Source organism: Dioscorea cayenensis, chromosome 19 (genome assembly GCF_009730915.1).
Source record: "Dioscorea cayenensis subsp. rotundata cultivar TDr96_F1 chromosome 19, TDr96_F1_v2_PseudoChromosome.rev07_lg8_w22 25.fasta, whole genome shotgun sequence".
Classification (NCBI taxonomy): Eukaryota; Viridiplantae; Streptophyta; class Magnoliopsida; order Dioscoreales; family Dioscoreaceae; genus Dioscorea; species Dioscorea cayenensis.
Genome location: NC_052489.1, coordinates 30,578,168 through 30,603,415, shown reverse-complemented (window position 1 = coordinate 30,603,415; position 25,248 = coordinate 30,578,168). Strand labels below are relative to the sequence as shown.

The following is a 25,248-nucleotide window of genomic DNA, read 5'->3' as shown; positions in this document are numbered from 1 at the left end:
ACATTTTATCATCCTATATTATCATGTGCAAAACTAGCAGTTGTTTGAGTATGTGACTTGGGAACAAAAAATGTTAAAACAAGTTGACAGTTTCATTCATCACGAATTTCATGTCTGTATTCAAAGGAAGTGAGCAAGCTGTATGCAAATGCTGGAATTTTATCTAGTAAGTCAAGAACAGAAATCGATGTTTAAAGTAGAAAATTGGTAAAAAGATATCAATACGAATCTAATAGTCTAAAAAACTCAAATCCTGAATTTTAAGGGGAAAAAAAATACTAATGACTAAAATTAAACAATAGCCTCCTACAAGATAAACAAGCAAGACTGAATGTAATTTTGGACCTGACACATAAGATCAGAGACTTATATATATTCCGCAGAAGCAGAACCGTGTGAATGTAGATAAAAACTTCACGGATGTTGTATTGATGGTATACACCTTTCAGCCTCTCCTGAGCCAAAATTGCACATGATGGCACAGCGCAATAGTAGCAGAATGGTTAACAGAGAATGGTCATGACATACATAAGATCGATAAGCATTCCAGTAAAAGTATATCTATGTGAATGGAGTTCAAAAGTATTATATAAGTGGCACTTTAATGAGGTTGTAAACATGATGAAACGGTGCAAAAAGAACAAACAAACTTTGAATTGGATATGCCAATTAACATGAAGACTCTGTAAAAATGCCAGAATTATAAGTTTGTAACATCAATGACAGGTTATGCACTCAAGTGTGGTGTGCCCAATATGAAAAACAACCACATAAGGTTTGAGGATACATAACAACTATAAGAGCATTAAAAACAGAAAAGAAAGTAAAAAAAAAATCAAAATTTTGAGCCATTTGTGTTAGATGAAATTGAGTAAATGAACAACAACTTGAAGACCAAAATAAAAATAAAAAGGAGATAAAAATTCTCGGAATCAGCTGAAATTAAGAACAAATATCTGAAATATTGAATTATATTAAGCATCAGATCATCAGCGAAACTGAGAAGTAATGACATTATATACAGATTTATATATCACATTTATACAGCTAAAGAAGGAGGGGAAAGCGAGCATCAAATCCCTAAATCAGCACATCAAGGGCACCGCCTTCTCTTTGAGAAATCTACCAACTTTTCTAAAAGCAAAATGAGCGCAATTAGAGAGGGCAATCCAACATACCACCTCATAGAGAAAATCAAACGCCGGATCGGAAGATGAAGACGACCACGACGAAGACCCCGACTCATCCTCCCAATCCGGCCGTCCAGATCCACCTCCAAAGCCCCAACCACTCCCACCGCCATTACAGCCACCACCAAAAGGGCCATCATCGCCGGATAACCCCTGCTCCTCATCGCCTCCATCCATAGACCCCCGCCTAGAGCGCAGGCGCTTACGGCGTGTTAGGGACCGAGGGGTGGAGGCAGAGCGGTAGGGATTAGATCGGACGGTGGAGGAGGCGGTGAGGATGGAGAGCGTGGTGGTGGCGGCGGCGTGGGAAGGGCGGGAGAGGAGGGATCGGGAGAGGCAAAGGCCATGGCTCGCCGATGAAGAGATCTCCATGGCTTTCCGTTTGTGGAGTTTTGCGTTTGCGTTTCGTTCTCTCTTTGTTTGGGACTTGTATTTGTTTCGTTGTGTGACTCTTGCGAGGAGGGAACAAGAACACGGCACCGCCAAAGAAGCTCTAATTCGCACGTGTGGACCTGCATCATCATCATCATCAGAGTGCCTATCACGAGGCAGATGAAATCATCACAGTGATTTGAATATTTCTTGGATTATTATACAAAATGGTGTGAAATTCAGATAAAATGTTAATTTTCAAATTATAATTTTTTTAAAAACTTTTTACAACCTTCTACGGTGCAACATTACACAGTTTTCTTGAACTAGGACCACTGTGATATCTATTTTCATTTTTTTTTGTTTTTTTGTTTTTTTTTTTGAGATGTACAATTATGTGGTAAACGAGTTTTTGCCTTTTTGGTGTTGAATGAAATTCATAACTCATCAATAAAAGAGATATTTAGCGAAGTTAATTCTTTTTACATATTATCTATTTAGATTAATTCGACATTCTAACTAATAATGACTATATCTATAATGTCATTAATACTTAGTATTAGGCTTATCCGTTGCCTTTAATCTTTAATTGTTAATTTTTTTTAAATAATAAACGACAAGCGTCATTTTTTATGAATATAAACAGTACTGATCAGTACTGAAATCCAGGTGTGCACTGTATGTACAGTAAAAAATAATATTAGAACCCCGGATGAACAATGTATGAACAGTAAAAAATAATATAAGAATCCCGTGTAAATAGTGTATGAACAGTACGGGAAACAATACTATCAATTGAGGGATTTGAACTAATGACCTCCTCCTTCTTCATGGCTTCTGCTTGATTTTCTTTTAGGGCTGTTTGGTTGTCTGTGAGTGAAATTATATGTAAGTGAAATTACAGTGTAAGTGAAAATGCTACATTTCTATTTACATCACTGCTGTTTGGTTTGTTGTAACTGAAAATGTTGCATTACTTTTAATTTGTTTGGTTTGATATAAGTTAGAAGATATGGTCACCATGTAAGTAGAGAGGGTGAAATTACCCCCAATATAATGTATTATTATTAATTATTTAATGCATTTAAAAAAAATAATTTAAACTAAAATAATTAATTTAATTTAATTTTTAAATTAAATTAAATGATTTAATAAAGTATTTATTACATTTAAAAATAATAATCAGAAACTCAAATAACTAACCCAAATAATAATAAGAAACTTAAATAATTAAATACTAACTCTAAATAATTAATTTAACTCTCCCCATCTACTCTTAACACTAATGTGAATTAATTAATTAATTAACTTAATAATAATTTTATTAAATTAAAAATATATAAAATTCTTTAATTTTATATAAAAAAATATATATTTTTTATTAAAATTAAATACAAATTGGTATATTTTAAATAAAAAAATAAATTTAATAAAATATAAATAAGTATAAGTTTAATTATATTAACAATTGATTACATGTAAGTTTTCATTTTCTTTTAATGCATAATTTGGAGAGTGAAAAATGGTGATTTTAGCCCAAATGTTTGCTGCATTTCAACTTACAGCAAAATTTGTTGTAAGTTGAAATGCAGTAAAAGTACACAAAAATGCAAAACTCTTTACATGTAAAATTGATTTCACAGCAAACCAAACAGCATTTTACATGTAAAACCAGTTACATTACAGCTACTTATGGCTAGTTGCAGGTAGTCAAACAGCCCCTTAACTTCTCTAGCATTGGGGGTTGCTTCCTTCACTTCAAATGTCTTATCTTTATGCTCTTCAAATAATAGATTAATTTTTACCGAATATGCTTGCAATAACCACATTCGTTTATCAAAAGAGAGAAAAAATTTAATAAATCCTTATATTCTTCTATTGCAGTAGCTACATGACCAAATTTTGAAGTCAGGCATCTTAAAACCTTTTCAATAATTTAATCATTAATCTTTTCTCCATAGAATCACACACAACTAATTATTACTATTATTTTGTATAAAACATTAGCAATGGATTATCCACTTTTCATGATTAAAGTTTCAAAGTCGTGTTAAAGTGATTTCAATTTTACCTTGATTACCTTTTGTGTCACCTTGAAATTCCTTTTTTCAAAATCAACCAAACATGGTTTGATACTATTACTACTGAGATGGACAACCTGCTGAATGATCATTAACACTTTAAAAATCTTTTATACTTCTTGACCCTGATTTTATTATCTTCATCAGAATCAATAGACCCATATTAATTCTAAAAAACTTGAGATTTGAGTAATGCCATCTACAAATACTTCAAAACTTATAGCCTTCTATTTTGAAAATTGGGATAAGTGGTTGTGATACACCTATTATAATTCCATTACTTACCATGATTTATTTTTAAAAAATGAAACAATTAGTTTTGAAAAGACTTTAATTTTGCCACCCTCGGCTACTATCATATTACCTTTGTCACATTGCTAGAACCTTCCAAATATTAAAACAACCATGGCAAGACTTTTATTTTCATATTCAAATATCTTAATGGATAATTTATTTAAACAATATAACCATTATTACTTATTATTATAAGTAATAATTATGAGCTTATTTTTATGATAATCTCCAACCTTTTATATAAAAAAATAAGTTTTCTTTATTTGAAGTGTTTTATTTTAAAAATATTAATATAGGAATCTTTTTTTTACGCAAGAAATAATGGTTTGTTTATGTTTAAGAAAATCACTAGCTTTATTTATTTATTTATTCATTTATTTTGTAAGATTGTTGAAACTATATAGTCTACATTATCTCAACAAGATGCATGTTTCTAATTTTTTTTTGAGTAAATTTTTTAATCTCTTTTTTATTTTGGGTCCAGACTATCAAAATAATTATCCAACTTCAATTTTGTTTCACAGAAAATTATCTGACAGATTTTGACTTATTTTTGATGATGTGATTTCGAAAATTCTATGTCAACAGGTGATGCAGAACTGTCAGCTAAACAGACAACGTGTCATATATATAATGACATAGAATTTCTGACATGTATATCATTAAAAATAGGCTAAAATCTCTCGTGTGACCACTCCTTGAAATAAAATTGAAATTAAGTAACCATTTTTAATTTAAATTGAAGTTTGAATCCAAAAAAAAAAAAAAAAATTATAGTTTGGTACCCTCTCTAAAAATTTAAGCTATTTTTTGGGAAGAAATTCTAATCTCTATTTTATTTTATTATTTTATAAATTAAGACAATTAAAGCAAGATGTGTACGAGTATTGGGCCCGTCCAGAACAAATTAACAGGTTGGCCCAGCCCAATAGAGCCAGTGCTGAAGTAAACCCTAGAAAGAGCACTATAAAAGAGAGACTTCGCCGCCATTCCCATCTTCCGGAGAAACCCTAGCACGGGAGCGGAAGAGGAGACGACGATGGTGTCTCTCAAGCTTCAGAAGCGGCTGGCCGCTAGCGTTCTAAAGTGCGGCAAGGGCAAGGTCTGGCTCGATCCCAATGAAACTAACGAGATCTCCATGGCCAATTCTCGTAAGCTCTCTCATTTTTTCTTCCATCTCGATCTCATGGTGTCACTCTTTATTGCTTCTTGGTTATATATACTAAGATTTTTGTCTCTGTGCTTATAGATTAGGGTTTTTTAGACAGTATCCTGTTGGATCTTTTTTATTTTTCTTCATGTTATTCAAGCGATGATGCAAATCATTAGCTTTCAGGGTTTAGATCAAATTAATGTTTTTTTTTGTTTTTTTTTTAGTTTAAGTATTTTATGCAAATCCTTCGCAGTAATCGCTACGGGGAAATGAATCTATGATTGGACTGGTACCATGACCTTTTGAAGTTTATAGTGATTTTTGTTTTTCTTTTGCAACTGTGATTTAGTTTCATCTTCAATCCATGTTACTGCCTTACTGGTAAAGTGTCTGAAAATCTTTAATATTTAATGCTGTACCAGCTTATAGTTTTTCAATCTTTGATATTCATTGTTTGCATTCATATTGTTATATTAAATCACTGTTTGCAAGGCAGGGTTTATTTAACAGGTTTTAGTTTCTCAATTTTAGTTGTTCATTGCTTGCATTCCCATTGTCACACCATAGTTTGCAAGGCAGGGTTTATTTACCAGGTTTTAGTTTCTCAATTTTAGTTGTTCATTGCTTGCATTCCCATTGTCACACCATAGTTTGCAAGGCAGGGTTTATTTACCAGGTTTTAGTTTCTCAATTTTAGTTGTTCATTGCTTGCATTCTCATTGTCACACCATAGTTTGCAAGGCAGGGTTTATTTAACAGGTTTTAGTTTCTCAATTTTAGTTGTTCATTGCTTGCATTCCCATTGTCACACCATAGTTTACGAGGCAGGGTACTCTCTTATTTACTTGTTTTTAGTTTCTCAATTGTTATTGCCCTTTGTTTGCATCCCTATTATCATATCATGGTTTGCATTGCAATGTACTCTCTTAAATGTTAATGCTTATGTAAATTGGCTGCAAGTTGGATTTCATGTGCTTGATTAACCAATTTGATTTATGGTCATAGCTTGTTGGTTTATGGCTTTGAAATACAGGCCAAAACATCAGAAAGCTGGTGAAGGATGGGTTTGTTATCCGGAAGCCCACTAAAATCCATTCTCGGTCTCGTGCTCGTCGAGCCCTTGAGGCTAAGAGGAAAGGACGGCATTCTGGATATGGTAAATGACCTGCGACCTTGATGTTTATTGGATTTTAAGTGTCTTAACTGTGATGTCTTATAAATCACTGTTGTTAATATAGGTAAACGTAAGGGTACCAGGGAAGCTAGGCTTCCAACTAAGATTCTTTGGATGAGGAGAATGCGAGTCCTGAGGCGTCTTCTGCGCAAGTATAGGGAATCAAAGAAGATTGACAAACACATGTATCATGACATGTACATGAAGGTGAAGGGTAATGTCTTTAAGAACAAGAGGGTGTTGATGGAAAGTATTCACAAGTCCAAGGCTGAGAAGGCAAGAGAGAAGACTTTATCTGATCAGTTTGAAGCTAAGCGTGCCAAGAGCAAGGCTAGCCGGGAAAGGAAGATTGCCAGGAGAGAAGAACGATTGGCACAGGTGAGATATTGTTCTTAATGCTCTTGTTCCTTCCTATTTCTTGCAAAGCGGTTTTGATTTGGAAGTTCTGCATTAGACCGTTTTTATGGGTTTGCCATGAAAGTTCACTTGATGGATAAAATAGCTATTAATTAATCGAATGCTGAATTCAACCATGGGTGTTTACATGCATTTTTTCATCTACCCAAAGAGTTTTTGTGAGATTTTAGTTTGAAGAATAAATTGATTATACTAGTTTATTCCAGTTCATTGACTTTTTTTTTAACTTGATGGTGCACATATTAGCACAGTTTTTTATTTTGCTTGTAATCTACATGGTAATATATCAAACCTACTGGGGTTCCTAATATTATATTGAAACAGGGCCCTGGCGAGAGAGTCCCACCAGCGGTAGCACCTCCTGCTTCAGCTGCAGAGTAAGTACTGTTTGTTTTGGGTCAATTTGCCGCCTTTGGTTGTTACGCTAATGTCACATACCTGAATTTTTTTGTAGAGCCCCCAAGAAATCGAAGAAGTGAGCCACGAAGATCTAAAATTGCTAGATATCATAACCAGAAAATTAAGCTTGTTTGAAATTTTATGGAAGGACAGTTGTTTTATCCAGATGTTTTGTTTGTTTATGGGAGATATTTCTATTACTGCAAGTTTTTGTTACAGACACATCCATAACCTTATCATGTTAGTACTTTTGTGTTTATGTTTGCTGATTTTTTGATGGGGTTGTCTTAGATTTATTGCTTTGATGAGGTTAGCTTTATCAATTTTGTTGTTAATAAGTTGCATGCCGTCAGCTATTGACCTTTGCCACACTGGCCACAATTTGATGGATGAAATTTTGAATTAATCCGCAGTTGGTTCTTTCCTTGGATGAAACTGTTGCATAATTTATGACAATTTCATCCGCAATTGGTTCTTTCTTGGGATGAAATTGTTGTATAAACTATGATGACTATTGCGCTTCTTATCTATTTTTGGAAGCAAGTAATATTTATGAAATTTGATGTCCAAAGATGGTATAATTATATTGAAATGATATGGTTTTTGCATGAATTTTTGGGTGGCTTTTTGAAAGTTCGAGAGTATTTTTAATTTAGCTTTTTTTGTAACTTTATTTATTTCCTTCTCTTTTTATCCTAACACTGTCTATATTTTCGTTTTCTAAAATATGCTTTTTCCTCGTTCATTCGTCCAAAGAAAACACGTAAGATTCCCACTAGAGTGACTAGACGATTTTTTTTGTTTTATTTTTAAAAGTATTATTATTATATATTAATAAAGATGCATTATGCATTTGAGAGAAGAAATCCAGCCAACTCACTCCCGATTCCTCGACAAGGTTTTGCTTGCAAGGTTATAGAACAAAAACCAAAGCTAGTTTTCTCGTACCAACCTTAATTGACTTAAATAAATGGCACATGGATATATATAAACAGCAATAAATACTTGCCCATCTGATCTGATCCCAGTGTTTTTTCTCAGCAAAAAGAACTGACCGATTATTATTGTTATAATGCCTACCGCGGAGTGGAAGATTCAAGAGACGGGCACGATTCTAAAAGGAAACACAAGGTTGCAAAACTTTATAATCGAGAGTGACACACACGCAGCATACCATAGCCTCCAGCTTGGCAGGCCAATTCATGAAGACGTACAGCAGAATCTAATCAAGTCCTTGAATAAAACGTTATTAGGATTAGGCCATAAAGTTCGTGACTCACAACTGAAACCCCCCAAGTCAAACATCGTCTTTACTGGGTCAACATCTATATTCATTCCGCATCAGGTTGGGCATTCCTCATGCACGCCTCGTGTTCCTCACGGAGTCTGCCCAACCCAAGTCATAATATTCCCTCATTTTTCCCTGACCTACCCTTCCACCATTAAAATTGTAATTTTAAAATAATAATAAGATCCTAGATGATGTTTGCTAGTGAAAAATAAATATTTTCAATTTTTTATTAGTATTAACTGATTCAAAATTTAGTTCTTATCTAAAACTACATTAATAATAATATATTTATTTTAATAATAAAAGGCTTATTTGAATCTTAAACTTTGCATTAGTCTTTTTGTTTGTCATATGAAAGAAGCTCAATCGCTTCATGTAATAGTAATAGTAAATCTATGCTGTGAACAATTAGTTTAAAATGACTTATTTTCATAGAAATTAACCAATTTTTTTAAATAAAATCAAATATTTGGGTATTTCTTGTTCTAAAAAAAACACACACACACACCAAATAAATTTCTATCCTTTAAAAAAAATTGCAAATTTTTAAGAAGATAACTCACTTTGTTTGTTTGTTCAAGCAACTATTCCTTAAATTATTATTTTTTTTTTTAATAAAATGGATAAATCACAAATTTATTAAAAAAAAGAGCAACTGTTCCTTAATAAACTTAAATAAATACATAACAATAAATTATTTACTATTTTTTAATATATATATTTTTTTTATAAAATATGAGTTTTAATTATAGTTTAAATTTATTAATTGGTATATATATATTAATTATACTCGCCAAACTCGACCTGTTAACTTTCCTAAGGGGCAAATCCGTAAAAACATATGAAGAAAACGTATTCAATTGCCCACCTGCGAGCCTACGTTACGAGAATAGCATATGAATCCAAACAAACGCCACTACCTATAATTATAAATATAAAAAGCAAGTGTGAAGTAGGGATCCACTCACCTCCCAGCATCGACCTCAAACGTTGGATTAAGCCAATGGATCAGCCCCAAAGCGGTGATGGGATCCCAACGCAGCAACAATCACCGGATCGCGACTCCCTCAGCGGCAAGATCATGCTCAGCGTCATCGCCGCCCTCTTCACCGCCACACTCATCGTCCTTCTACTCCATCTCTACATCCGCATGCACCTTCTCCGCAGAGCTCGCCGTCGCCGGGTTGCCCTCCTCGCCTCGGCCGATCCCTTCCATCCTCCCCCCTTCGTCCCACACGGCCTCGATCCCGATCTCCTCCGATCTCTCCCCATCTCCTTCCGATCCCCATCTGATGACCTGATTGAGTGCACCGTCTGCCTTGGCGAGGTCGAGGAGGGAGAGAAGCTCCGGATTCTCCCCAAATGCCGCCATGGATTTCACGTCGATTGCATTGATATGTGGTTCTTCAACCACGCTACTTGCCCTCTTTGCCGCGCCGTCGTGGAGGCACCATCCCCGAATCTGATTATATGCGATGCTTGCACCTCGTCATCTGGTGAAGCAATGGTGGGCATCGAGGAGCCGCCGAGGAGGTTAGATGAGCTAGGGTTAGGGTTTGGATCGCCGGCGTTCATGAGGGTTTTGACTCTTAAGACTCTTTGGAGCCAGGACATGAGATTCTATAGTGAGCCGCTATCGGATGCGGATCTAGAGTTGGGGGAGAGTCCGGATCCGCATCCGTCTCCATCTCCATCCCAAGTTCCGTCTCCTGCATCGGCAGGGTGACACGTGGAGGTTTTCTAGCCGTGTATATGTACACGTGGTTCGCTATATCATCGTTAACCCATGCGAGTACAATGGAGCAGTACATACTATTTCTTGCGAATTTTTTTTTAATGTGATGATGTCATCATATGACAGTGGGGTTTGAGTGACGTGTTTAAATTTTCCTTCTGGTTTGTTAGAAAAGATATAATATCTATATCCTCTAAAAAACAAGAAGCCTAGTGGAATATTAACAAAGTAATACTTTTTATTCACAAAAATTTCATAAACCATGGGCACCAAACATTAACTAAATTAAAAAAAAACATAAGAAAAGACATGATCACAGTTTTAAGTCACATGTATCAACAACCAGAAATAAACTATTAAATGAACGTCTATTCAAAAAAAAAAATTAAATTAATTAAACTCTGATTTCACATATATAATCAAGAAACAAAAGCATTGATGGAATGGACACTAACTTACAAATAAAAATCTTATTAAACTAGATATGTCCAGATACTTTGTCACAAAAAGAAACAGGACAATTAATAATCTCTTGAAAAAAACAGACATCACTTTAATGTTCTCAAATGATATACAGAAAGACTGAAATGACCACATCTTGACACGTGTCAACAAGTGCATGCACATCCAACTTTTTCCACTCACTCTTTAACCGACACCATGTCGCATTCCGGCGAATTCCCCACCACTCACGTCTTGTAAACGCCGTTACCCCCCCACCTAAATTTCCCAAAATACCCTGCATCTATTTACTAATCTTCGAGGTTATTCTCGTCTTTTCAACACGGTAGCTCTATGATCCCAACTCTTTTTTATATAAATGAGTATCCATTGGTGGTTGCTGACTTGCTTTCCCAGTTTTATACAACACTTCACACGATGGATGCGAACACCGGCGGTGACCAGATTCGCAGGCCAAGCATGGCGTTGAGAAGCAAGGTGACGATGATGGCGGCGGTGGCGTTCACCGTCGCCGTTCTCTTGACCATCTTCTTCCATCTCTACCTCCGGCTCTACGCACTCCGTCGCCGGCGCCGCCCCTTCTTCTTCCGGCGGGCCGAGGCGCGGGGGCTCGATCCCGAGGCGTTGAAGGCCATCCCCGTCGTCGCGCAGTCGGAGCTCGAGACCTCCGCCGAGTGCGCCGTCTGTTTGAGCGAGATCGCCGACGGTGATAAGGCACGTGTGCTGCCGACCTGCCGCCACGTATTCCACGTGGATTGCGTCGACGTGTGGTTCTCTTCACATGCCACGTGTCCTCTCTGCCGCTCCATCGTGGCCGTTCCTTCGTCATCAATCTGATCCGCCACGTGGCCCATATCTCCTACCTCTTTTATTTTTTTTTCTTTATCCATAGGAGGGACTTTTTAATGGAAAAAAAAAATCTATCATTTACTATAAAGTATTTATTTATTTATTTTTAATAGATATTGACAAATGGAAAGTGTTGGTAAATGTGAATAGTAATGGATGGATATCACTAGTCAAAAACAGGTGAAATAGAGCTTTCCATCATTCTCAATTGTATCTTTTCTTCACAACTACAATTAGTGGCAGAAACTAAGTCAAGATTCCATAGCTTTCAGTTTTTTCCCAGTGCACACGGCACGTCTTATGTAACTACAAAGCTCCTTCTCCCAAGTTTCTCTTAAATTAAAGACTTTAAACTCTATATATAATCCTTATTTAATTAAATAATGCCTCTAATCATACCATTTAGATAGAAGCTTATATATATATATATATATATGTTGTGTATGAGAGGGAGAGAAAGAGATGTCAGATACTTTGGGAGGATACCATCATTCCATCAAGAGCCAATTAATCTACAGAGTGGGCACTAGTGATGGGAACCACCACTACTACAAGAGCAGCAACTTTAATTTACAAAGATATTTGGTGGGTGGGAGGGTTTATATCTTTAATTTGTCATATATATATATATATATATGGGATTATATTTAATTGGTTTTTTATATTTTGCTTTATCCGCCGCAGAATCTCATCTTCAAGAAACAGTACTAGTACATCATCTGTTAATTAATGGTGTTGAAGTGGATGATGAGACATGGTTTGCATGCAGGTATGGATACTGTGTTTGTGCAATATTGGTCTGATGGTGATCGATGGAGAAGAGAAGATTGAATGTAGTGTATGTTTTAGTGAAGAATTGAAGGATGGGGAGAAGGGAATGGTACTTGCAGTTTGTGCTCATAAATTCCATGCAGCATGTGCACGTGAATGGTTTCGTAATTCTCATGCAACGTGCCCTCTCTGTCGTGCCGTTGTCCGAGCAGATGATCGTTGCTGATACAGAGATTGATTTCTTGGAATTGTTTTCATTAACAAACTTATATAATGTGCATAATTTGTAATTATATATATTTGTTTTATGAGAAAAAAATTAATAATGTTTTATTCATGGTAGTTGTTGACCTTTCAAATATTTGGGTTTCTTTTATTACTTATAATTAATAAGTGACAAACGACATGGCCTCATTTAAAGGTGTCAAAAAGACAAATAAACATAAACTCATTTAAAGGTGTTAAAAAGACAACTAAACATAAAGGTCTACTAACATCGTGATTTAATAACGTTTTAAAAATTTATTATGTGGAAAGAGTAAATATATAAAGTAATGAAAGTCTATCATAATGTACATCCCAAAATGATATATTATGAAATATAGCTCAATGAGATAAATTTTTTACCATTTAATTTTAAAGGGATAAACAATTATCCTACTCTTCCCACAATGATTTTAATTAGAACCAATACTATACATATAATTTTTAGCTCAGTAAATTTTGAGTGAATGATGCTCTATAATATATGCGAGTACATAGTTAATTTTGAATATTAGTCTACCCACTCACTGTTAAATTAAAAAATCACTAGGTTAGACAGTAGTTCTTTTGTTTTTGTTTTGTTTGTAAATTTTAATAAATATAACCACTATCAATAAAGGAATTTTATATATAACTCATAAAGTCACCAAAAGAATCTTAAGTTTGTGAGATTAAATCACCTAGTGTTTTAAATGAGTCTCGATAGTGTTTATTAATATATCTCATTAGTGTATTATATATCCTATATATTGCAGACTACATTTGGATAACGTTAACTGACTGAATGGAGTAAAAATGAAGTTTAAATAATTATCATTGATATATAAAAAGATTTGTGATTTATACAATGTTAATCAAACATCAGTTCCGAGTTAGGGGGGAGGTTTATTGTTTCAGTTTTATTTCCTTTTTAATTAAAATAGTTTATCCACTTAAAAAAAAATTAAACATCAATTCAATACAACTGTGATGAAAATGTCTTTATTTAAATCAGGATGACTTGGTCATGATAACTTAGAATGATTGATTTGAGAAAAAGATTTATTGATGGAAATGGTTTTAACTTATTAAAAATAAATTCAATCACAATTTAACTGAGATAGCAAAAGACTGAATGATAATTAAAAATTGATAATATATTTAGAGGGAGTGTATGTTATGTACATGTAGTCATTATTGGATTAAAATTCAACAGTTTTGATTAGCACAGCTGCGCCCACAAAATTTTCATTTAAGTACTATTGTGCTTATAACAAAAAAAACACCAAAAGAACAACACATCTACTCTTTGGTTTCCGGTATAACCAATTGCTTATTGTTCACTCAATTATTTTTCTGTCTCCACAACCACTTCTCCCTAGAGGTGGGTAAAGGCCGGTTAACTGGCCCAATGGGCCTGACCCACCGGGTTGCAGTTTACCGACCCACCGACCCGGACTCGGTCCAACTGGGTGTAGAACCCGCCGAGCCAGTTTGGCTTGTCTAGCCCGGCGGGTCTGGGTCACAAAAAGCTAGACCCGGAACCGGCCCGGCTTCCATATTGATCAAATGGGCCGGGCCGGGTTGGCCCACCCAATAAAAAAATTTAAAAATTTAGAAAATTTAGAAAATTTAGAAAAAAAAGGAAAAAATTAAAAAAAAATCAAAAAAAAAAGTTGAGCCCGCAGGGCCAAACCCGCCGGGTCACAGGTTTGGCCAAGCCCAACCTGTAACCGGCCCGTCTCTATGACGGGCCGGTTACAGGTTGTTGGCCTGGCCCGTCGGGTCAGTGACCTGACGGGCCAATTCCGGGCCGGGTTACCGCACAGCCCGTGCCCACCTCTACTTCGCCCTATCTCTTTCATTTTCTCTATCCCTCTTCTTTTTGTAAGAAGGGGGACCTTCTACATATGTCCCAAGTTAATGTTTTTATTCATATATTTATACTTAGATATTGTCTAAGTATGTGAATTTAATTTTGTTAATTTAATTCAAACAAAAAAAATTAAACTCCGTGTTATATGAATTTTTTTAATTATAAAAAATGTTTAAAATAAAGGAATTAGGCTAATAAATTTATTCAACTGAATTTAAAAGATTAGATCACACCTTAGGAGCAGTAAATCATATCATAACCCAAATTAAATCTTAATTAATCTGATTTATCGATTTAGGTTTATCTAAATGTATTTTAAAGTTTTATTATAATGATATGACTTTGAAAAATTCAATTACGACTATTATGCTCAAGTTTGGGTTTTTCAAAAAATTTGTATGTTATTATTATTATTATTATTATTATTTCTTTAATATGCACACTCAATCTGATTTTTCACTTATAAAATATGAATCCAGGGACTTTAAAAAAATGTTAACAAAATGCACACGCATAAACAGATAAAATATATTAATGACACACGTTATAAATTAAAAATGACCATGTTACTTTCTAAATCAAGCCGCTCAAAATTTTTTTTTTTTTTTAAATAAAATGGATAAATCACTGATTTATTAGGAAAATAAGCCAGCTCAATATATATAGGTTAAGTTTTCTGGGACATTCAAAGGAATGTCCCTAAAGTGAGAGAGAAAATGAGTTAAACAGCTGCAGCTTGAGCAGCATAGGGTGTTCTTCTTCTTGTGCCTTTGAATCCAGAAGTATCAGTAAAAAAATATTATAAAGTAAGAAAAAAAAACACGGGAAAAAAAAGTTACAATCATGCACAAACACGCAAAGTTGCAAGAACTCGATTCCAAGCAGGTCCAACAACGAACTTAACCCGATCTTGCAATAATCATGACGTCATTAATCAAGTCAACCAAGTCAAAAACCAAAAGTTGTCATACATACGCGTGAAAAAAAAAAACAAAACAAAACACACAGAAACTGCGAAGCAAAGCGCAAGCAAATAATCAATGACTTCAAAGTCTCACTTTTGCCATCCTTTAAAAACACAAGAAAAGAAACCATGCAAACCGAATTCATATCTCCTCAAAACAATCAAAACACAAAACTAAATCAATCCAACAAAGCAATATATCAATGGCAACAATAGTAGGTTACAGACCAACCCAGTATTACATCCCAGCTGGTTATTATCATCAAAATGGCAGCAATACTTCTCATGCACCAAAGATTTTGGTCTATATAGTCCTCTGTTTCTTCTTCATCGTCTTCTTTATCATACTCTGGTGTGCCGGTTGCTGTATGCGTCGCCCCAACCGTTGCCACCGTAATATCACCTCATCTACATCTGTCACCACCTCTACAACCAGTATTAACAATAATACTACTAGTACTAGTACAACTACTAGCAGTAGTAATGTTGTTATTATTGAGATTGATGTGAAGAGAGTTGTTGAATCAATACCAGTGTTTGTGTATTCAGAGAAGATAATGGAGAAGCTTGAGTGTGTGATTTGTTTGTGTGAGTTTAAAGATGGACAGCAAGGAAGGAGACTTCCAAAGTGCAACCATAAGTTTCACTTGAGTTGCATTGATAAGTGGTTGTTCTCTCATTCTACCTGTCCTATTTGCCGCACTAATCCTGCTGCTGCTTCATCTTCTTCAGTGCCACCTGTTTAATCTTCAATTATATATATATATATATATATATAATATGGTTGGAAAGTGGGAATGGTGCGCTGCTTAGCGTCAGCGGCTTTTTATTGTTTGCATGCATGTGATGGTAATTATGAAGTGATTGATTTTTTTTTTTTTTTAATGAGTATCATCAAGTGATATTAATTTGATGTAAAAATCAGAAAAAGAAGTAAACTTGGTTCCTTTTTTGGAAGAGGAACTTGTTTTATGAATGATTGATGCTGTTGATGAAGAAGAAGAAAAAAATCCTCTTTTTCTTGTTTGCATTCAATCTTCTACTGTTTAATCTCATGATGTTTCAGATATAAATTAGAGAAAGTTGCAAATTTGGTTTCTCATGATTGCTGTTGTTTGATTTTTTTCCTCTGTTTAATCTCATGACAATTGATAAAGAAATCAATAAATAAATAAAAAATCTCTTTTTTTTTTTTTGTTTTCTCTATCTGTGTGTGTATGAAAAGATGTCGACCATGGAGAGAAAAGCGGGCACAATGAGCAGTACCAATGGTGGGTTGGGGTTGGGGTTGGGGGAATAGGAAATGGAAATGGCTTCTTCAATGGCACTCCTTTTCAAACAAAAGTCCTTATTGATCCCCACCTCCTTCGCCTGCCTCTCATGGCCCACCATCACCAAAAGGACTTCTCCTCCTCCTCCTCCACCACCACCACCACCACCTTCTTCTTCTCCTCCTCCTCCTCAATCAACGCTCAGGTACTCCTTTCCCTTTCTCACCTCTCTTTCTTTCATCTCTTGCATTCTTCTCCAAGCTCTCTCTCTTTCTCTTGTTTGGTTTCTCAAGGAGGCATGGCGTCTGCTTGGAGAGGTGGTGCCGGGGCCGGGGCACTCATTAGAAGAATGGGTAGCGTTTGTCCGTAAGCGCAGCGGTAGGCTTCCGGCCTCCGGCTCTCCTCATCGCCCTCGCAATCACCCTGACACCATGGCCACTTCCCCCTGGTGAACTCCCATTCCCCCAAAGCTCTTGATTTCTTAGATCTATCTCCATTGATTTGAGCCTTTTTAATTTCTTCAGCTCCCCAGGTCCTGAATTACTGGAATCTAGTGGGGAACTGGTAAAGCCTGTGCCTTGTGATCAGGCTCCGGAGATTAGCTTGCGGGAAAGGCTGGGCAATGCTTCCATGCTTGATATTGAATCAGAATCATTCTCATGGGATGCTCTCTCATCCTTGCATCATACCAAGTATACTACCAATGCTGATCATTCTGAGGATGAATTCAATAAAGCTCTGGAGGTACTCTCATGTTTTTTTGATTCTTGGCAAGTTGCAATTGCTGGCATGATTGATGATCTCATGTACATTGGTTGTTTAAATTATCTGAATGATTTGTATTTGTAGGTGACTGTGAATTCTGGTGGTGTTGTTTTCTATGCTCTGTTTAATACTATGAGCACTGATGATCTCTCGCCGAATGAAGCTGCGGCAGTGATCAAATTTTCAACTTCTCGAATGGCCACACAATCGGAACGTCTCGGTTATGAATTCGCAAAATGGCTTGGAGTGCGCACACCTCAAGTGTGTAGTTAGTATTAATGTTTTGAAACTTGATATTTTGATCTTCATCATTTTGTGATTGTATTGCTACTATGTGTGAATGTTTTCAGGCCAGAGTAGTTCATTATTCTAGCACTGAATGGCAATGTATCAAGGATGCAACTGAGAAAGCGAGGGGCATTGCGATCACTGTTGGTGATGAAGTAGGTGAATTAACATGTTCAGAGTTGTTGGAAGCTCTTGAATTGAGCCGATGTCTTTTTCTAATGAAGTATACACACCACCTGATCTTCTTTTTAGAAATTGCACTTCTAGTATGCCTATCTGTTTTTCTGTAACTTTTTTTTTTACTTGTGCTTCGAATTGTCACAGTTATATTCATGGCTCGCATTTGCTGGAAAATTCAGATGCATTTAGCTCGCAAGAAGCTGCTGAAAACACTGCTGCAGCTCTTGGCAGGGTCTTTGTATTGGACCTCATACTGAGAAATGAAGATAGACTTCCATGTCGTCAGCTTGGTTGGCGGGGCAACTCTGAAAATCTCTTATTTGCTAGCAATGTCATCTCTGCAGACATGGATATATTCGATAATGCCTATGATTCTGCAACAAAGATATATAAACCAAGGTTGATACAATATATCCAGAAAGAGAGAAGATCAAATTCAATAAGTGGCAGACTAAGCCACCATAAACCGGACCATATGTCCCTCAGTTTTGATGCAGTTGCTGAGATTGGCCATCACAGATCCACACCAAGTGAAGTATCATCAAATGCAAGTGTAACTGTAATAGGGGATTCTCATATTGTTGCTATTGACTCTGTAGTACCTCGCCGACCTCCGGCAGGAAAAAGGGTTAAAGACCAAGAATATTATCCAAAGGTGGTCGAACTCATGCTTAACAATACCGAGTTTTCTTCCAATCTACTATATGAAGTATCTGGTGGGAAACTGGGATTTCCTTCTACTGATGATTTAGTGATTACAGATTCATGTTCCTCTCTATCGGATATTGACATGGCAGCTGTTGTTCGAGAGTATCGTGTAGGATTTCGTGCAGCTTTGAGAGACCTGCAAGGCTTTCATATATTTCTTCTTACTGTTTACCAGAAACTGGATGGCTTATTTAGAGTTCTATTGCCAATAATTAGTAAAAGTTCTGGTGAGTCTGAGAAGGATGAACCTGGGGCTTGCGACTCTCCATCACATTCTGCTGGTTGTGGTTTCAATTATTTCTCGCCCGCATTCAAGGAAAGGGCAACACAGGAAATAAATGCAGAGTTCAGTGACTTCGAGGCTCAAAAATCTGCTTATAGGTCTCCGCCTCCAGGACGCCGTGATAGCCTTGATATGAATTCTCCTCTCTCTCGTGAGAATTGGAATGGTAGATATTCCAAAGGAAATGGAGATACCCAACGGAGCCTGAGATTAACCATGAGGCTTCGTGATTTCAACAAGTTCTCCAAGGTTGGAAAATCTTTTGTTTAAATAACCGTGATTCTTCTTCGGCTTTGATTTTACAAGTAGTTTATGCTGCTGCTTGTAGGTAGATGTTGAACTGAATAAAGAGCTGGAACAATGGAGTGAACTGCTTAGGACTGATGTGATCAAACTCTGTCAGGAAAACAATTTTAACACCGGTTTCTTTGAAGGCAATGACAATAACATCATCATCGATGCTTATGAGTTGAAGGTAGTTTCCAGTATCTCATCTGGCTTACATTTTACGTGGATAAACTAGTAATAGACCATTAATTTGTTTTATTTTCTTTTTTGCAGGTTAGACTTGAACATATACTTGAGAGAATAGGCTTGATATCTGATGCTGCTAATACTGAAAAACCATCTCTTATTACCAGTAATCTTTTCATCGGCGGAGCTTTGGCTGCAAGGTCTATGTACACTCTTCAGCACTTGGGGATCACCCACATACTGTGTTTGTGCTCAAATGAAATTGGACAATCAGATTCTCAGTATCCTGACATGTTCAACTACCGGAACTTCTCAGTAAGCTTTTAACTGTCAGTATGATACTAGAGCATTCTATGACACATCCAAAACAGTTCATTCATTGATGTCTGCTTGTAATATTTATAAAGATTATCGATAATGAAGATGAAGACATTGCTGATCTCTTTGAAGAGGCTTCTGATTTCATTGACTGTGTTGAGTACATGGGAGGGAAAGTCTTGGTGCATTGTTTTGAAGGGAGAAGCAGGAGTGCCACAGTTGTTCTCGCTTACTTGATGTTGAGAAAGTAAATAACATTTTGCCGCCCTGCAACACTAGTAGTAATAAATAGCAATTACAAAGAATTATATGTTTGTTTGTTACCTTCAGGGGGCTCACATTGTTGCAAGCATGGAACAAGTTAAAGAAGGTGCATAGACGAGCACAACCAAATGACGGTTTCGCGAAGACTCTGCTTGATTTGGATAAAAGACTACACGGGAAAGCTTCGATGGAGTGGCAGCAGAGGAGGCCGACGATGAAGGTATGCCCCATATGTGGGAAAAATGCAGGGCTAAGCAGTAGCTCACTTAAGCTTCATTTGCAGAAGTCTCACAGAAAGATATCTTCAGGGAGTGTGGACAGTGCCATGACTTTGGAGATTCAAAAGACTTTGGAGGCTCTCAAGATCAGCAGGGGTGGTAGTATTAGTCCCACTCAGAAGCAGCCCCAGTCCTTCATTGAAGCATTCGCACCACACTGGTGATTTTCTCGTGATTAACTTTAATATTAACACTAATGAGTTTCCCAAAATGTTTGCCGAGTGTGTGCTGTTATTTTTACTTTATTGGTATTAATATCATTCTTTTGCTTGTAGTCATTGACTTTTAAATAGTTATATTAAGTTTCTGAATGAGGTTCTCATTCATGGTTTATGATGTTTTGCACAGTATTACCGTCTTTAAATGCAGGCAGTATAACATGACAAACAAAAAGATGTATCAGAGCATACCATAAGACAGCTTAAAATCAAGTTTATCTAAACAAATACATGACAGATGACCGTAAAGATTGGTATGACAATAAGAAGGTTGTAATTCCGGTGTTTTAAGTAACAAAAGACTCCGACTTGCAAATGGGAAATAAACCATCTCCAGGAAAAATCTTGCCAAGAACATGCAAGAATTCCCTTCAACTGATGCATGCCACAATTGAGGCTGATCAATCATAACTCGCATTCAAAAATTTGAGCAACTCACTGCGGTTGGTCTCTGCCATTTTGTCTTCCTTTGTTTTATCAAGCTTCAATAGAATCTAGTTAAGGCAAAGTATACATTCAATGAGATTTGGGATTTACTGCCAATAAGCATCTGACAAAAAAAAAAAACCAACCTTTTTACCAGAAACAGCACTGCGCCGAACACCATCTTCTTTATCACGAGCAAGCAACTGCAGTAACAAATGCAAAAATATTTCAGAAATACAGAACTGTGAGAACATATTGCGATGCGTTTCAGTTACAATGCTTGATGCAAGTACCTTGGAAAGTTGAATTGGACTACTGGCCCGCTCACTCTGCTTCTTCTATATGTATCTCCCATTGCCAGATAATCACCAATTCGAGATTATACCCAACAGAAAAATGAAACATTCAATCACCCGACAACAGACCCCAGCTCCAATGTCAAAGAGCCAACCCCACAAGAGGCAACAAGTGATATAAGTACCTTATATTTAAAAAACTTCAAAATCAAATGTTAAATTTGTCTACTCTCCTATTTTATAAAAGCGAAAGGCAAAAACTAAACCAAGTATACATAAATTTGTCTGTACAAATTATGCTATGATCCAAGTCATTCATAAGCAGACAGATTCTGGCTTAATAATGCTTTTTACTTTTAAGTATGCATGTTCAACATATCAACAAAATCACTCCTTATCATTTGTAAGATTGTGATGCAAGAACTGCCTTATGGACTGAAAATCATAAAACTTAAGGGGCCGTTCATTTTAGGGAAAGTGGGGGAAGTGAGAGGAAGTGCTCTAATGTCCCCCACCTCTGGTGTTCATTTGTGTTGAAGTGGGGGAAATGACACTTCTCCCACTTCCGACTGAAGTGAATTTTGAACTAAACTCACCTCAGTATTTTTTTTTTTACTGAAATGGAGGGGAGGGAAGTGAGTCAATTTATAAAAACCAACTTCTTTTCATTTCTAAAATCTTTTTTGAACTCATATAACTTCATCCAACACTTGAATCCTTCGGTTCTATTTTCACTTTTTGACAAATGAACATAAAAATCCTGTAAGTGATATCACTTCCCCCACTTCAGGGAAGTGACACTTCCCTCACTTCCTGACTTCCCCTCACTTACATTGAAATGAACACCCCCTAAGAGAATACAAACAAAAAAGCAAAGAAACTAATAGTAACCTACCTCTTTGAGTTTTTCTTTGTCACGTTTATGTCGGAGACTCTTGCTTCTATCCTTCTCTTTGGCCTGGAAAATAAATTTCATAGCACTTGTTTCTAGTGATTGAATATCAACAGCAACAACAATAACAAAAATAATAAGAAAAATTATCATTTAGATTCAAGTTTGACAACCAATGGCCACCTTCTTTGATCTTTCATTCTGCTTGTGCTTCCTCGAATGCCTAGAAGCCTCATACTCACTGCCAGAGGAGCTTTCACTATAACTGAAACCTCACAAAGGGAGTTCACCATCAGTTATCAGGTAAAACACAAATCCTGAAGATTGTAAGCACCCCCAACAAGTCCAAAACTAAAGCAATGCGCAAGAAACACAGACACTAAAGGTCCAATAAATCCATAGAAAATCCAATTTTGGCTACAACAAACTAACAACAAAAACCATTGAACATACTTTGTGACGACTCCGACCATAAAACAAGATTCCAGATTTTCTTTCTTTCTTTCTTTTTTTTTAAATAATTGTGAAAAACTAAGGTCGACAAACTCTAGCAGGGAAGCCCCTTTTATTGCTAAAATTCCACTTTGCTTGATTTGGATTGAAACAACAAAAAAAAAAACATTCACATTAGCTTGTTCAATCATTTTCCAACACTCAATAAACGCAATAAAAAAAGTATTTGGATTAACAGTACACCAAAAATTACGATAGGATAGAACACCGGATCCCCAAATCTCGATCGAAATATTTCCTTTCATTATTTTCTTCTTCTCTTTTCTTTTTTTTTAAAAAAAAAGAATAAAATTACGACACAATCATTCAACCAACAATACGAAAATCACGCTCCAAGCATTAAATTGAAAAAAAAAAATCAAAGCATTACAAACAGCACCTGAAGCAATCTCAATCATAATCCTAGATTAGGAAACAAACGAAACGAATTAGAGAGAGAATCGAAGCTCACCTGTGACTATCAGTGTCCGAATAAGAAGAATCTCTAGGAGATCGGCGCCTACGGCGGCGCTTCATGCGCGAGCTTCGATCCTTGCGTACCTTGAGGGCACCCTTATCTCCGCCGCTTCGATGCCTTCGGCGTCGCCGATCTCTTCTGGTTGACAACGAAGAGGATTCCGACGACGATGCGGACGAGGTCTCCGATGACGAAGATGCAGCCATGGAAATCGAGCAAACAAAGGGAAGCAAGGGCTTCGCTTTCCTGATAAAAAGGATCCCCTTTAATTATAAATAATAATCATAATTATTATATAATAATAATAGTTAATGTAATTTATTTAATTAATATTAGTTCGAATCTCAACGAAAGATGTGCGGTCAGTAATGTGTTTTCATTGCATTACTGGTCATGGGCTCCAAATGGGCTTTTAAGTAAAGTTGGGTCCGCCTTTCCAAAAATAGTTTCAAATCCGAAAAATTAAACCCAAATACTCAATAATCCAACATATGATTTGTAGGCAATGATTGTATTTTCATGGCAAACAAGATTATTACTAAAATTATTCATATGCTTCACTTTAGATGCCCTCTAATTTTTGAAGACAAAAAAATAAAACTTCGAGCACCAAATCAGTTTTAAGAGGGGAGTCTCGAGTTTCTTGAGATCCCATAACAAAAATGCAAAGTGATTTTTTGAGAGGTCACCACATATGCCCCTAGTGAGCCAATTATATGAATAGTCGTATGCCACCTAAGAAAAAAAATTTTATATGTAATTTCAAGACATGTGGTTTTACGTTTTGTAATTGTATTTATCGTATTGTCGTTATTACTTCAACTTCTAATGGATTCTGTTTGTTGTTATTGTTTTATTATGTCATATTTGTATAGTATGTTTTATAATGTTTTCCTACTCTTTTAGTTTTTGTTTTGCTACATGTAGTTTATTTATTTTAAAAAAAAATCGGTTAATTGAACCAAGCATATTATAATAATAAATCATTTTATAATACCATACTACTATTATGTAGTATATATAAAGATGAGTTTTCAATGATGTAAATTTATATCATATAAATAAGCTTAAAAACATTCATATCTTTGATTTGGGCATTTATTTCACTTTTTGAGCATATGTAATAATATATTATATTATTTCTAAACTATTTTTTTAATAGTTTAATTTTTAATATAAAACTTATTTATATTAAAAGACTTGTTAATTTGAATGTGATTTTTATATTTATTGTTATTAACCTACAAACTTAATTGTAATGCTCTTTAACTTAAAGAAAACATCCCATGAGATGCTCAGACTCACGTCTATAGTGACGATAATATGGTAATGGCTTGTGTTTTCGTTGTCATGTACTTTTCCCTCTTTTTTTTTGGGTTCCTTTTTTTCCTTATTTATTTGTTTAATTAATTAAACGTGATCCATTTCTTTAATATGTATGCATGTATGTATTTATATTTGTATGTTTGTATAACTTGCCATTGTTATTTTGATTATTTAGAACATTGATATAATCATACATGACTCATGATCATAAAAATAGCATATAATTGCTATCTTATTTTGGAATTTTTTTTATATGTTATTATAAAAATGATAGTTATTTATATATCTCCACAAAATATCCTTATTTGTTTATATATATATATCTATGCCAAAAATTAACTAAAAAAATAAATCATTTGTATACTCTTATCTAAATACATTTTAGAAAAAAAAAAAACTATATTTTTATAAAATTTGCAAAATGCATTTTAACTATTAAAATATACAAACAAACAAAAAAATTTTTGTAAAAAGTTTATAAATAAATATGATTTTGATTAGAATATATTACCATTATCAACTTTTATATAGACATACAAGTATTTTTCTCTTTATTAAATATGTATACCCGATCTGATCCAATCAATAGAGCTAATGTCTCCATTATGGACAAAGTTATTAATGTAGAAATTTCAGGTTTTTGGTCTAATGGCATTAACCTCACTGTGAAAAGAGTTTTTAGTGCAAGAATTTCATTAATAACACCAAGTTTTTCGATTGTAAGTGCAGATTTATAATCCAAACTCTATATTATAGGATGAATGTGCACGGTCGAATGTCTCAATTTTTGGGTGTTGCCTGTGATAACGTATACACTTATTATACTTATTAAAAAATCTTGTACTAAAAAAAAAAAAAACTATCTGCCGGGAGGGACCTGCCACTTATAATGCTGGCTCCTAAAAGATTAGCTGGTCAACTAACCAGAAAGAAACTCATTTTATAGGTTCATGGGAAAACCATGGTCCATTCCTTTATGTGGGAACTCATGAGTTCACTGGCTTGCACGCACATGACATG

The 25,248-nt window shown here is 35.4% G+C and overlaps 7 protein-coding genes and 1 long non-coding RNA gene across 11 annotated transcripts; 6 read left to right on the top strand and 2 right to left on the bottom strand.

Annotated features, from left to right (window-relative positions):
* Positions 1-937: 937 nt before the first annotated feature.
* On the bottom strand, positions 938-1,632 carry LOC120283802 (PH and SEC7 domain-containing protein). Its single transcript, XM_039290541.1, has one exon. It carries the CDS (start codon positions 1,560-1,562, stop codon positions 1,086-1,088), a length of 477 nt encoding a protein of 158 aa, XP_039146475.1. The 5' UTR covers positions 1,563-1,632; the 3' UTR covers positions 938-1,085.
* Positions 1,633-4,922: 3,290 nt separating this feature from the next.
* On the top strand, positions 4,923-7,357 carry LOC120249836 (60S ribosomal protein L19-3-like). The gene is made up of 5 exons (XM_039258511.1): positions 4,923-5,088; positions 6,124-6,246; positions 6,329-6,642; positions 7,006-7,058; positions 7,136-7,357. The coding sequence occupies exons 1-5, from the start codon at positions 4,977-4,979 to the stop codon at positions 7,158-7,160; spliced, it is 627 nt and encodes a 208-aa protein (XP_039114445.1). The 5' UTR covers positions 4,923-4,976; the 3' UTR covers positions 7,161-7,357.
* Positions 7,358-9,169: 1,812 nt separating this feature from the next.
* On the top strand, positions 9,170-10,261 carry LOC120249835 (RING-H2 finger protein ATL64-like). The gene has a single exon (XM_039258510.1). The coding sequence runs from the start codon at positions 9,213-9,215 to the stop codon at positions 10,095-10,097; it is 885 nt and encodes a 294-aa protein (XP_039114444.1). The 5' UTR covers positions 9,170-9,212; the 3' UTR covers positions 10,098-10,261.
* A 707-nt stretch (positions 10,262-10,968) lies between these two features.
* On the top strand, positions 10,969-11,594 carry LOC120249840 (RING-H2 finger protein ATL2-like). Its single transcript, XM_039258514.1, has one exon. The coding sequence runs from the start codon at positions 10,986-10,988 to the stop codon at positions 11,403-11,405; it is 420 nt and encodes a 139-aa protein (XP_039114448.1). The 5' UTR covers positions 10,969-10,985; the 3' UTR covers positions 11,406-11,594.
* Position 11,595: 1 nt separating this feature from the next.
* LOC120249841 lies at positions 11,596-12,525 on the top strand. The gene is made up of 2 exons (XR_005532892.1): positions 11,596-12,002; positions 12,102-12,525. It is a non-coding gene; the product is annotated as an uncharacterized LOC120249841 (long non-coding RNA).
* Positions 12,526-15,439: 2,914 nt separating this feature from the next.
* Positions 15,440-16,207, top strand: LOC120249839 (RING-H2 finger protein ATL2-like). Its single transcript, XM_039258513.1, has one exon. It carries the CDS (start codon positions 15,475-15,477, stop codon positions 16,015-16,017), a length of 543 nt encoding a protein of 180 aa, XP_039114447.1. The 5' UTR covers positions 15,440-15,474; the 3' UTR covers positions 16,018-16,207.
* A 398-nt stretch (positions 16,208-16,605) lies between these two features.
* Positions 16,606-20,383, top strand: LOC120249834 (dual specificity protein phosphatase PHS1-like). 4 transcript variants are annotated; one of them, XM_039258507.1, is made up of 11 exons: positions 16,606-16,747; positions 16,836-16,990; positions 17,067-17,286; positions 17,392-17,568; positions 17,658-17,818; positions 17,920-19,015; positions 19,095-19,241; positions 19,328-19,555; positions 19,648-19,805; positions 19,889-20,042; positions 20,106-20,380. In XM_039258507.1, the coding sequence occupies exons 1-11, from the start codon at positions 16,652-16,654 to the stop codon at positions 20,262-20,264; spliced, it is 2,751 nt and encodes a 916-aa protein (XP_039114441.1). In that variant the 5' UTR covers positions 16,606-16,651; the 3' UTR covers positions 20,265-20,380. The 4 variants fall into 4 exon arrangements, with proteins under 4 accessions (XP_039114441.1, XP_039114442.1, XP_039114440.1 ...); XM_039258508.1 differs by having other exon boundaries at positions 16,607-16,747; positions 20,131-20,383; XM_039258506.1 differs by having other exon boundaries at positions 16,607-16,747; positions 19,889-20,380.
* Positions 20,384-20,497: 114 nt separating this feature from the next.
* LOC120249838 (protein FAM133B) lies at positions 20,498-23,153 on the bottom strand. The gene is made up of 6 exons (XM_039258512.1): positions 22,897-23,153; positions 22,116-22,197; positions 21,936-21,998; positions 21,038-21,082; positions 20,891-20,947; positions 20,498-20,812 (listed from the first exon to the last, which is right to left on the bottom strand). The coding sequence occupies exons 1-6, from the start codon at positions 23,106-23,108 to the stop codon at positions 20,720-20,722; spliced, it is 552 nt and encodes a 183-aa protein (XP_039114446.1). The 5' UTR covers positions 23,109-23,153; the 3' UTR covers positions 20,498-20,719.
* Positions 23,154-25,248: the final 2,095 nt, after the last annotated feature.

Coding starts and splice junctions, on each gene's coding strand:
- LOC120283802 (XM_039290541.1), bottom strand. CDS start 1,562: ATGGAGATCTCTTCATCGGCGAGCCATGGCCTTTGCCTCTCCCGATCC.
- LOC120249836 (XM_039258511.1), top strand. CDS start 4,977: ATGGTGTCTCTCAAGCTTCAGAAGCGGCTGGCCGCTAGCGTTCTAAAG. Junction 5,089..6,123: donor GATCTCCATGGCCAATTCTC/GTAAGCTCTCTC, acceptor TTTGAAATACAG/GCCAAAACATCAGAAAGCTG. Junction 6,247..6,328: donor AGGACGGCATTCTGGATATG/GTAAATGACCTG, acceptor TTGTTAATATAG/GTAAACGTAAGGGTACCAGG.
- LOC120249835 (XM_039258510.1), top strand. CDS start 9,213: ATGAAGAAAACGTATTCAATTGCCCACCTGCGAGCCTACGTTACGAGA.
- LOC120249840 (XM_039258514.1), top strand. CDS start 10,986: ATGGATGCGAACACCGGCGGTGACCAGATTCGCAGGCCAAGCATGGCG.
- LOC120249839 (XM_039258513.1), top strand. CDS start 15,475: ATGGCAACAATAGTAGGTTACAGACCAACCCAGTATTACATCCCAGCT.
- LOC120249834 (XM_039258506.1), top strand. CDS start 16,652: ATGGCCCACCATCACCAAAAGGACTTCTCCTCCTCCTCCTCCACCACC. Junction 17,819..17,919: donor CGATGTCTTTTTCTAATGAA/GTATACACACCA, acceptor GAATTGTCACAG/TTATATTCATGGCTCGCATT. Junction 19,556..19,647: donor TCAACTACCGGAACTTCTCA/GTAAGCTTTTAA, acceptor ATATTTATAAAG/ATTATCGATAATGAAGATGA.
- LOC120249838 (XM_039258512.1), bottom strand. CDS start 23,108: ATGGCTGCATCTTCGTCATCGGAGACCTCGTCCGCATCGTCGTCGGAA. Junction 22,198..22,896: donor TCGGACACTGATAGTCACAG/GTGAGCTTCGAT, acceptor GTGAGGTTTCAG/TTATAGTGAAAGCTCCTCTG. Junction 20,948..21,037: donor GTCCAATTCAACTTTCCAAG/GTACTTGCATCA, acceptor TTGTTACTGCAG/TTGCTTGCTCGTGATAAAGA.